The sequence below is a fragment of the Microcebus murinus genome, chromosome 7, assembly GCF_040939455.1.
Source record: "Microcebus murinus isolate Inina chromosome 7, M.murinus_Inina_mat1.0, whole genome shotgun sequence".
NCBI lineage: Eukaryota > Metazoa > Chordata > Mammalia > Primates > Cheirogaleidae > Microcebus > Microcebus murinus.
Genome location: NC_134110.1, coordinates 1,480,024 through 1,492,123, shown reverse-complemented (window position 1 = coordinate 1,492,123; position 12,100 = coordinate 1,480,024). Strand labels below are relative to the sequence as shown.

General features: G+C 62.2%; 1 protein-coding gene across 1 annotated transcript in view; it reads right to left on the bottom strand.

Moving 5' to 3' along the window:
- CEMIP (cell migration inducing hyaluronidase 1) overlaps positions 1–12,100 on the bottom strand; it is a 136,378-nt gene that overhangs the window by 61,340 nt on the left and 62,938 nt on the right. The window contains exon 2 of the mRNA XM_076004696.1: positions 709–817. Coding sequence (XP_075860811.1) covers positions 709–802 — 94 coding nt within the window. The 5' untranslated portion in view covers positions 803–817. The remainder of the gene's footprint in view (positions 1–708; positions 818–12,100) is intronic.

The window sequence follows — 12,100 nt, the reverse complement described above, 5'->3', positions numbered from 1 at the left end:
TCTGGTTCCCACAGTCCGGGAAACCTGCCTTGTGCTTCTGGATGTTGATTCGAGATCACGTAGGGAAAACGTCGACATCGAGACAGGAAACCAGACCTAAGCCTCGCTTGGGCCGTCCCAGCTGGGAAGCGCCTCAGTGCGCCCAGATCTCAGGACACGAAAGCAGAAAGGGGGCAGCGACCTCAGGTGGCCCAGAGAGAGGAGGACCAGCTGGCTCTCAGGTATGGGGGGCTTTCCTTCTGGCCCCTAGAGGGGCTTTTAAAATTTGAGTTAGTTGCTAATATTTAAAGACTAGGGATGGCCAGAGAGGGAGGGGAAAAAATAAAGGCTAGCGAGATTTTACATAATAATACAGACTTCTGGCTTCTCTTAAAGATTCAGAAGATCCTGCGGAAGGGGACCCGCCTTCCCACCAGGCAGTGGTTGGCTGGAACCGAGAAGGGGGTGCCCCCTCAGAGGGGCTCAGCTTCCCGGACGAACACAGCCCCTACCTGGCCGGCTTCACGCATGCACCGCAGGGGCCTGGCTCCCGCAGACCCTGGGGTTGCGACCCCCGATTCTAGCCCGACCCCTTCACTTTGTGGGTGCCAGGACTGTGCCAGGACGGGACTCGCCTGGGGTCGAGGGGTTCAGTGAAGACTGGCCAGGGCACCCCCAGCCCCCACCCCCAGCCCACTCCACGGCACACGGAGGGCTTCGGGTGCTCACCTGTGGGTGCGGCCCCCGGGAGGCGGGCCAGGGTGAGCCAGCTGAGGGTCAGCGCGGCAGTCAAGGACCAGGGCGGCCTCTCGGTGGCTCCCATGCCGGCGGGGCGCCCCTGAAACAGTAGCACACCCCATCAGACTGCAGCCCCCGCCGGCTGATCAGCACTCGGGGCGGGCGCGGAGAGAGACAGGGCCGCGTGCACACTCGGAGGCAGGACCGGGCACGCGCCAGCCGGCCCCACACGCAGTCCTCGCCGGCGGCTTCCCCAGCCGCCACCACGCAGGGCTGGGCCGGTCAGGGCCAGCGAACCCCACCGTCGTCCCCCGGTCTTGCAGCCCAGAGACCCAGGAAGGGCGGAACGTCACCCTTGGAGCTCGAGTCCCCCCACCTCCAGAGTGAGGCTATTTTCTTAAGAAACAGAAGGCCGGGTGCGGTGGCTCACTCCTGTAACCCTAGCACTCTGGGAGGCCGAGGCGGTAGGATGGCTCGAGGTCAGGAGTTCGAGACCAGCCTGAGCAAGAGCAAGACCCCGTCTCTACTAAAAATAGAAAGAAATTAATTGGCCAACTAAAAATATATAGAAAATATTAGCCGGGCATGGTGGGGCATGTCTGTAGTCCCAGCTACTCGGGAGGCTGAGGCAGGAGGATCGCTTGAGCCCAGGAGTTGGAGGTTGCTGTGAGCTGGGCTGATGCCACGGCACTCACTCTAGCCTGGGCAACAGAGTGAGACTCGGTCTAAGAAAAGAAAAGAAAAAGAGAGGAGAGGAGAAGAGAGGGGAGGGGAGGAGAGGAGAGGAACCAAAATACCACACTGAACGCGAGCTGGGCATGAGACGCCACTGACCGGATGTGTGATCTCTGCCGATTCGCTTGACCTCTCTGGATCTCAGCTTTCTAACCTTTGTTAAATGGAACGAGGCTGTGGGTGGGCTGATTTCTAACCTATGCGTTTTCAGTCTACGCTTCTTGAACCAGTTTTTGATGATGGCATTGAAAACCTAAATGCAGATGCCTGCATACTATATTCCTTTTTCACATTACCTGTCCAAGAGGAAGGTGGGGCAAGGTAGCTAATTACCCCTAATATCCATCCTCTCCTTATTCCTCAGTGACAGGACCCCCGATTTTCATCTGGGCACACAGCCACCTGGAGTGAAGACTACGTTCCTTGGTCTCCCTTGCACTAGTTGTGGCCTTGGAATTAAGTTCTGGCCAATATAGCAGAAGTAGAGTGTGTGCATTTCAGGAAATGTCCTTAAGGGAAGGGCAAGATTTTCTTCCCTCCTTCTTTCGTCCTACTGGCTAAAATGCAGATGTGATGGCTGGATCTTCAGCAGCTATCTTGGGCCATTAGTGGGAGCCACGCATCGAGGATGGCAAAGCAAATAGAAGAGCCCGGCCCTGACCCTGTGCAGGACCAAAACAGCTCTAGATGATGGACTTATTTTCGTATGAGAGAGAATTAAATGTCTATTTTATTAAAGCCGCTGTTGTTGTTTTTTTTTTTCCCCCTTTTTCTCACATAGAAAGCGAGCATGGGAATCTATCTAGATAAACCTCAAGGCAGGAACGTCTTTTAGGAAGATGTGAGATTTCCCGTTCGGAATATGATGGGACTCGGAGAGATGTCCTTGTGCCCCAGTCCCCCGCGGCTGTCACTCGGAGCTTAGACGGGCTCTGGGAGTGGCCGGCTCCAGCCTCCAATTCCTCCCTGAACACGACTGTAGCTGTGCCCCGAGACAGACAGACAGACAGACAGACAGACAGAAAGGGGCCAACATCGATCTCACCCGACACGGGTCCCTCCCTTCAAACCAGCCCGGGTGGAATCCGATCGCCCCGGCCTTCCCGTTCAGCGGGAAGCTCTCCGCGTGAGCCCAGCCAGCCGGGGCGGGCGGGACGGTCTGAAAGGGGCACCGGGCCTCCGCCTGGCACCTCCGCACAGGTGAGCTGGGGGGGCCTCGGGAGGGAGGCACGGCAGCCTCAGAATCAAGGCCAGTGGTGTCCTCTTTACGGGCTCCCTGCCGGGCCCGGCCCACCTGCGCAGAACAACAGGCCCTTTCTCGCCGCCGCAGCCAGGCTGCCCAGCAGCACCTGGGACGGGGCCTCTCCCAGGGCCCCCGGCGGGCGGGGCGCGGTGTCACGTCCGTGCGATAGAAAGGAGGGGACCCCAGGGACGGGAGAGCTCTGCGGTCCTCAGGGGAAGGCGGGAGCCCTGCTCTCCACCCCGATGAGCGCAGGGAAACCGAAGCCGGCTCGCTGTCTGCTGCCAAAGAGCCCCAAGTCTCGTGGGACCCCCCCCCCACGAAGGGGACCTGGGTCAGGGCCACACCGGCACCTCCGCCCGGCAGAGGGGCATGACGGGCAGCAAGGCGGGTGGCAGGTGTGGAGGCAGGCTCCAGCGGGGGCCCCTGCCGGCCTCACGGACCAGGTAGCCCCGTCCAGCCACGGGGGAGGGGCGAGGCAGGCCTCTGACTGCCCAGGTACAGCGTGGGCAGGTGACATGGACGCCGAAGCTCTGACACCTTCCGGTCGTCACTTTTTGGTCATTTCAAAGACAGAAGAGCGTCGCTTCCGTGTGGATGTGAGAACGACGGCAGCCAAGCAGGGCCGGGCGCTGGGGCCCTGCTTCCCAACCCGGGGAGACCTCCGCGGTGTCCCCGAGCCGGGCGGCAGTGGGCCCAGGGCGCAGAGGGGCCGCCCCACCCGCAGACCTGCCCGCACTGCCGGGCCGAGGCTGCACACACTCTCCTGCCCCAGGCTGAGCGTGCCGCGTGTGCGCGGGAAACACGCGTGTGTGGCGAGTCCTGCGGGTCCCAGGTCTTCGCCCGCCCTCTGCGCTGGCCCCGGAGTTCCTTCTGGCAGCAAGAACTGGGACTCGGTTTCTCCGCTGGCAAGACAGTCTCAACTCTGTCCCCAGCAGCCGGAGGCCTGGGAGGAGCAGGTGTTGGCGGATGGTTCTAGAAGCCTCCGCAGGAAGCTGTGGCTGCAGACCGGCTGGCCGCTGCCCAAGCCAGGTCGCGGGGCTGCTCGAGGATCGGGTCACACGGCCCGGGCTGGCCTTCAGCGGACCCCGGTGTGACAGAGAGTGTAGACACCCCTCTCTGGAGCCAGCGCCGCGGGACACTCTGCAGGTCTTTGCGGGGACAAGCCACGGCTTCCAGCAGCTCCGCGGTCCCCGAGTCCGGCCGCCACTTGGTCCCTGTGTTCACCGGGCCGAGGAGAGGCTGGAGCAGCAGGAGGGCCGAGGCGTCGCTTGCCCTCGCTTGCCGGCCTCTCTCTGCTTCCCCTCATTGCCATGGCTGCAGGGCGCCCCGGGTCTGCTCCCACTTCGGGGGACCCGCCCCAGCCACAGCAGAGTCCAGGCTCGGCGCCTGCAGAGCAAGAGGAGCACAGGGTTAGGGAAGCTTCCAGAAGGCCTGGGAGCAACGGCACCTGTCAGAGCACATCGCACCCCATGGTGGCCCTGGCCCGTGGGCACGAGCGTTCGGGCTGCCCAGCGAGGCGGGAATCCTGCTGTGGAGGCCGGACTTTCCCCGGGGGTCATCGGAAGACGGCGGAGAAGGAGGCAAGGGGAGGGAGGGGACCGCAGAGGTATGGCCACCGCCCTCCCCGCCCCACCTGCACCGCCGCTAGTCAGTGGCTAGCACGGGGGGGGGGGGGGGGGAGGGCCAGGGCATGAAACTACAGAGTATGTTTTTTTTTTTTTGGAGACAGAGTCTCACTCTGTCACCGGAGCTAGAGTGCCGTGGCATCAGCCCAGCTCACAGCAACCTCAAACTCCTGGGCTCAAGCCATCCTCCTGCCTCAGCCTCCCGAGTAGCTGGGACTACAGGCATGCGCCACCATGCCCGGCTAATTTTTTCTATATATTTTTAGTTGGCCAATTAATTTCTTTCTATTTATAGTAGAGACGGGGTCTCGCTCTTGCTCAGGCTGGTCTCAAACTCCTGACCTCGAGCGATCCTCCCGCCTCGGCCTCCCAGAGTGCTGGGATGACAGGCGTGAGCCACCGCGCCTTAAACCCCCACCACACGGCTCACAGGGGAAAAGCACCAGCCGTCTGGGACTCCACCTTCTTTACCCTGTAAACTGGAATGACACACCTGAACCGCAGGGTCATCGTGAGAATTGAGAGAGACACCGTGCCTGACCGGCGGCCAGTGCTCCAGCCGGGGTCTCGGGGACACTCGGGGGCGTGGGAGAAGAGTGGGGGGCCGGGATCTGAAGACCTGGGTTTTAGTTCCAGCTCTGACTCTGGGCTGTGTGGGCTTAGGCAGGTCCCTCAACCTCTCTGGGCCTTAGTCTTCTCACTGTTGGGTGGGGAGGATAATGCTATAGTCACAACCAGGAGTCTCTGTTGTGAGGGCAGCTGAGACGTGCTGGGGGCCCCTCGGGGGGCAGGGGCTGCAGGGGTCCCCTGTGCTCTGCAGCCGGGCTCAGGCAAAGCACAGCCCCAACACGGGAGTGGAGACAGAGTGAGAGATGAGCTCGTCGACCCAGCCCGCGATTAGATTCCCACCCTTCCCGGCCCCCCGGGCCCGCCACCGAGAGCCCGGAGGATGCGGAGAGCAGCCAGGCCGCAGGATTCGGAGACCTCACAGGTAAGACGAGCCTCTCCTGAGACGCAGGACCTGGGCCGCTCTGGGCCGCGCAGCTGTGTCTTTAACCGAAAACAGCGGCGTCAGCAGCCGGCCGGGCGTCCCTTCCGGCCTGAAGCTGCTCCGTGGGTGCCCACTTGTTCCCGCGTCTGCAGAAATACTTCTGCCCAACGCCCCGTGCTCTCCCCGCCCCGCCTGCCGGGTCAGGACCCAGGTCCGGGGACCGGCAGCGCCGGCGAGCTGCTCAGAACCCGGGTCCTGACCGGGCCACGGACCGGCCGCTCACAGTGCAGTCGGCCAGCCCCGACTTTAAGAGACGGCACTGTGTGCTGGGGGAGAGATGCCTGGCCCGATCTTCCCTCGCAGCCAGGAGAGGAGCCAGACCCGCCCCCGCCCTCCCCCGGTAGCGTTAATGTCGGCCAGGAGGCCGCCGGGCCAGGCGTGAGACAGAGGAGGCCGTGGAAGTTCCCCAAAGAGCGGGGCCCCCAGGGTTTACACGAGAGCCCGGGACAGGCGTGCAGCCACCAGGGAGCCCCCCAGGCTTGGACACAGACAAGAGGCCAATTTGCCGGCCCGGCGCGGGGCTGGCACGTCCCGGGCAGGGCCTGGCAGCCGTTCAGAGAGCTCGGCCCCTCCCGCTCCTGCCCCCAGGCCCACACAAACCCAGGAAGGGCAGGGCGGGCGCTGTGTGCACGGCTCGGAGACCTCCTCCCCCCCCCCCGCCCGGCCGGCGAGCAGTCGGAAGAGCACCCTCAACTGTGGTTCAAGTTTGGGCCGCGTCCGCCTTTGATCTGGGAGGCTTGTCTTTCCCCGGGTTATTTATTTGCAGAGACCGCTCCGGTTTCCTGCTACTTCAAATGCACCCACAGGAAGCCGGCGGCAGGTGGGTTCTAACTCGGACCCGTTTTACTGCCCCGGGCGCCCCGGCTCGCCGCCCTGGGGTCAGCGACCCGGGTCCCTGCACGCAGGTGCAATTTGGGGCCCCAAGAGAGGGAGCAAAAGCCCGGGGTCTCTGGAATAACCTGGGCTGGGACAGTGCCAAGTGGGAGGAGCGGCTAGAAACGGGGAGTCCCGAGTTCGAGTCCTGGGAGGCCTCAGTTTCCCCCTGTAAACTGAAATGTGCAGGTGAGCGCTCACTCAGGGCACAAGGGCTGTGACAGAGAGAAGGAGGAAGATGGCACCGGCTCGCGCCCACTCACCTCCTGACCCTGAGCTCTGGGACCCCTGACTCACCGCCAGGGGACCCCACCATCACTGCCCGGCCAACCCGACTCGGCCACAGAAATTCCCGGACACACACACACATGGCCAAGCCGAAAGAATCTGGCAGCAAACGCTCGCAAACCCACCCCCTGGACGCCGCCGGCGCCATTTTCCTGCATCTGCTGTCAAAGAGCCTTCCACCCCTTTCTCTGCCCGCCCGGCGACCAGCCCTCGTGTCCAGATGCGGCTCAAAGCGAAGAGACACTAGCACGCTCTCCCCCAAACTCTCCGGCAGGCATGTCGCCAACTGGAGCTCAACTTTCACTAGATTTTTCTTTTTTCATCTATCGAGGCACGATTTGCATGTAGTGCAGCGTGCAGACCACGTGCTGAGTTCCCACAGATGCCACGCGTGTGCAGCCCCAGCCCCCGGGAAGGCGTGGACCGCTGTCCTCACCCAGAAAGTTCCCCCGTGCCCCTTCCCGGCGATTCCCCCCAAAGGGGCAACCGCTCTTCTGTCTGAGAAATGCCGGAACGTTCCGTAGGCGAGTTGGGCCTGTGCTCGTGTTCCGTATTGAAGGACGAACCCGTGCGTGGTCCCCTGCTCACGCTTCCCTCCCTCAGCGTGTGTCTAAGGTCCGCCCGGGCCGTGCGCGTCGCTGACTGTTCACGGCTGACCGCTGCTAAGGAACTTACGGACACCCTCCACCGCAGGCTGCCTTGATGCTGCGGCTCCGGGGAGCCCCACGCAAGCAGGAGTCGGGGAGTAACAACAGGGCACGGCTTGTTAGCAAAGCGCAGCCAGACAGAGCTGCGTCCGCCCCGTCCCTCCCGAGTCCGGGAAGACGCTTCGCGGACGGGCGCCTGGTCCGAGCCCGGCCCCGGGCGTGGGCGCCGACGCCAAGGGAAACGCCCTGGGAACAGACGGGCGGAGCACAGGGAGCGGCGGCAGGTGCCCACACCCGGCAGGTGCTCTGTGAACGTCCCGGCACGCTGCCTGGGAGGACCTCTGGCTTTCAAGATGTGAGTTTGGGCCGGGCGCGGTGGCTCACGCCTGTCATCCCAGCACTCTGGGAGGCCGAGGCGGGAAGATCGCTCGAGGTCAGGAGTTCAAAACCAGCCTGGGCAAGAGCGAGACCCCGTCTCTACTATAAACAGAAAGAAATTAATTGGCCAACTAATATATACAGAAAAAATTAGCCGGGTATGGTGGTGCATGCCTGTAGTCCCAGCTACTCGGGAGGCTGAGGCAGTAGGATTGCTTGAGCCCAGGAGTCTGAGGTTGCTGTGAGCGAGGCTGACGCCACGGCACTCACTCTAGCCTGGGCAACAGAGTGAGACTCTGTCTCACAAAAAAAAAAAAAAAAAAAAAAAAGATGTGAGTTTGCCCCGGCCCTGGGCTACTCTGGCTCTGCGAATCTGGGACATTCCCTTAGGTTCTATTTAAAAACTGGAGTGGCCTCTTAACACTTTGTGGTATCACCTCGTGGGTTTATTTTTCCTCTTCCTGTTCCCCTCTTTCCCTCCCCGCCACCTCCGATGATCCCCAGCACACGAGGCCGTTCACATCTTCCTCCCCACGAGGGTTCGGGAAAACTCGGAGGTGACGCACGCCGCCGCGCTGGGGACAGCACCCGGCACGCAGCGCCCACGGTCACTGCACACGGCCGGCCGGGCTGCGTGAGAGGCGGAGCAGACACGGCTCGGCTTTGCCGGCGACACGCGTGGGAGCCCAGGAACCAGCCCGGCTCCCCGCCCTGCGGTCGCCATGGCAGTGGAATTCCAGGGGAGCAACTGCGCAGCGCCGGAGCGTCTCCTGGGCCCTCGGTTGGTCTCCGGGGGCCAAGGCCCACACCGGGGTCACAGCCAGGAGCCCCCTGCAGCGCGCAGGGCCCCCGCCCGGGCTCTGGCCGAGCTGAGCGGTGGCCAGGACGATGGCCTGGGACCGGCTCGAGCTGGCTGTGCTGCCTCAGATCTTCAACTGGAAAACGTTGTCCTCACTTTCCCCCATAGGACGGGAGAGCTCGGCCCGGCTAGGAGGGGTGGTGCCGTCAGCCAGGGCTGGGTCTCATTGGCTCACTGGGGCCTGCAGACCTGCCCCCCCCCCCGGGGGTAAGGTGCCTCCCGGGTGGGACCTGAACCCAGATCTCTCCAACCCCCGCCTGTCCCTGCCTCCGCCCACCAGCTTGCTTCTGGGCATGGAACCCGGCAGCTGTGCTTGCTGCCCCATCTCGGTGCAAGGAGGAACCTGAACATGGCGATCCTGTCACCTGCCCCAGGTCCCCAGCCAAGAGTCAAAGCCAGACCCCAATCAGCTCAGCACACGTGCGCCACGTATCAGACGGGACAATGCAAAACCGCTCACGTTCAACCGTTTTGATCTACAGACGCGTCCGTTCCATAGGGTTCCACCTATATGTTTATTCAGCCCTTCCAATGTACACACCATTGTCCTGGAGTCTGGGCGTGGGGCGGGGCCCAGCGGCGAGAAAACAGCGTCTGCCCTTAGACCCGATTCCTGCAGCCGTCACACTTTTTTTTTTTTTTTTTTTTTGAGACAGAGTCTCACTCTGTTGCCCAGGCTAGAGTGAGTGCCGTGGCGTCAGCCTCGCTCACAGCAACCTCAGACTCCTGGGCTCAAGCGATCCTCCTGCCTCAGCGTCCCGAGCAGCTGGGACTACAGGCATGCGCCACCATGCCTGGCTAATTTTTTCTATATATATTAGTTGGCCAATTAATTTCTTTCTGTTTATAGTAGAGACGGGGTCTCGCTCTTGCTCAGGCTGGTTTCAAACTCCTGACCTCGAGCGATCCTCCCTCCTCGGCCTCCCAGAGTGTTAGGATGACAGGCGTGAGCCACCGCGCCTGGCCGAGTCGTCACACTCTGACCTCTCCGTTTCCACGGCGTCTTTCCCGGCGGCCCTGCTGCTCACTGCGAGACCCTCGCCGTTCACGTCCGGTCAGTTCCCTTCTTAGGGCTCCCAGGACCCCGTATTCCGAGACTTCCCACACCTCCGGCCTGAGTGCGTTCTCCGCTCCGTCCCTGACCAGCTGTGACCCGTCCTTCACAGCCCCGGCCTGCTGGGTCCTTCTTCCCGCCAGGGTTCCTGACTCCAGGGCCAAACGCGCTGGGCCGGGGCACAAGCGGCCGGCACTGGGCTGACTGTCTCTCTCCTGCTCCCACCCCCGCTTGGGCCCGGCCTCACTCCCGCCTTTGATGCCAAGAGACACCCCTGCGTCCCTGTAATGAATCCAACACTCGTGCTTTTTATCTTCCCCTGGCTAGACGTGGCTCAACCCGGTTTCTGTCCCTTGTAACCAAAGTCCTCGTCCTCCTGCCCACACGGGGACCATCGGACCTTTCCCTTTCACGGTATCAAATCAGCACTGGGACTTCCAGACTCGACGAGCGCATTTCCCCGTGTGGATTTCTGCCCTGTTCCCGAGGCCGCTGTGTGGGGACAGTCCCACCTCTGGTGGCCAGGACTTTGCCAGAGCAGAAGGACGATTCCCCTGCCCCATTCTGAGTCCCAGGACCGTGAAGGACTCGTGACAATGACACTCATGGACGTGGGTGGGGGGGGGCACCTGAGAGAGGCTGCTCTCTACTCAGTCCATGTTAGAGCAGAGACCAGCTGGATATCGAATCAACCCTGTCCAGACACTCAACACTGCACACTTTGTCTTCCTCTCCTTCAACACTGCACTTGAGGCCGGGCGCGGTGGCTCACGCCTGTCATCCCAGCACTCTGGGAGGCCGAGGCAGGCAGATTGCTCAAGGTCAGGAGTTTGAGACCAGCCTGAGCAAGAGCGAGACCCTGTCTCTACTAAAAATAGAAAGAAATTAATTGGCCAACTAATATATATAGAAAAAATTAGCCGGGCATGGTGGCGCATGCCTGTAGTCCCAGCTACTCTGGAGGCTGAGGCAGGAGGATCGCCTGACCCCAGGAGTCTGAGGTTGCTGTGAGCTAGGCTGACGCCACAGCACTCACTCTAGCCTGGACAACAGAGTGAGACTCTGTCTCAAAAAAAAAAAAAGAAAGAAAAGGAAAGAAAGAAAGAAAGACGTCTATAGCCGGACACTGTCCCCTACGTGCTCCCTGCACTTGCTCACCACTCGGGAGTCACCTGGCTGACGGGCATGAGGATCCTCAGCGTCTTCACCGCTCCCCTGGATAACATCACCCTCCTGACACCTGAGGCTGGTTTCTGAGACGCCTTCCAGGCCCGGTGCAACGGCCGACCCGCCCAGACCCGCCCTGACCCGCCCTGACCCGCGGCCCACACCGAGGAATGGACTCAGCTGGTCCTGTGACCCCCACCCGAGAATCGGCCCAGCAAACATGTCAATTTCTGCACCCCTGTGGTTCTGCCCGAACCGCCAATCATCAGACCCGACTGCCTGGCCCTTTGCCCGCCAAGCTCTTTACAAAAACCCTTTCTCCCACGTTCCTGGGGCGGTGGGTTTGAGAGCTTCCTCCCGTCTCCTCGAAGACCATCCGAGACACTCAGGCGTCCTCTTGCGCAGTGGGCGGGGGACCTGGCAGGCGTGACCGTCTCCCGTCCCTGTCTGACACACGTCTATGTGACTGTTACCACACAGTCTTACTGCACGGAGCTCCCGTGCTCCAACAGGAACCGCCGGGGGGGCGAGGAGCCAGTCTCCTCCCCCTGCGTCCCGGGTGCTGGCCTGGCACAGCGCAGGGGTCCCGTGCTGGCTTGTTTGTCTGAGTCGCAAAATCAGTGCTCAGCAGATGGATAAAGAGATGGCTCACGTGAACTCTGCAAAGAGCCTCACCTAGAGAGGGGTGCGGCTCGCCAGCCAAGCCCTGGCCATGCCGCTGTCTCCTGTCCCCGCTCGCGCCCTGGCCCTGCTGTGCGGGGGCCGTGGGTCCCCCGGGGCCAAAGTTGCTGTGAGCGAGGCTGACACCACGGCACTCTAGCCAGACAGCAGAGTGAGACACTGTCTCAAAAAAAAAAAAAAAAAAGATTCGGCTGGGGTGACCCTGCCAATGCACTTGGCCTCTCTTAGGGGCCACACCCTGCACCGTGGGGCAGGCGCTGCGTTCAGTAGCCAAGACCCCGCTTCTGGGGTGCAGCTTCCTGCGTCCCCCCTCCCCACCCGTGGGCGGGCTGCACCTGGGAGCCAGCAAACCCGTCAGAGCATTTGCACCTGAAGTCCCCGCCTGGCGCGTGTCCGGTGGCTGCCCAGTGGCGGGACCAGCTGCCAGCCAGGCCCGACACCTGCGCGGCCAGGTGCTCGCCATCTCCGCCACCTGCAGCTGCAGGCGGGCGCAGGCGGAGTTCACACCCCGGCCCCTCGGCCTCTGCTGGTCGGAATGTGAAGCGGTGCAGCCGCTTTGGAGAACGGCCTGGAAGTCTGTCGACCGTAGAGTCCCCATGCGACCCAGCAGTTCCACTCTCGGGCAGGTGCCCAGGGGGAGTAAAAACACTTGTCTGCAGGAGAACCTGCACGTGGGAGTTCATGGCGACGCCATTCATCTCAGGCAGAAAGCGGAGACAACCCAAACGTCCATCAGCTGGCCAGCGGGTCCACAAGCACGCACGCCGTCCACACGAGAGAAC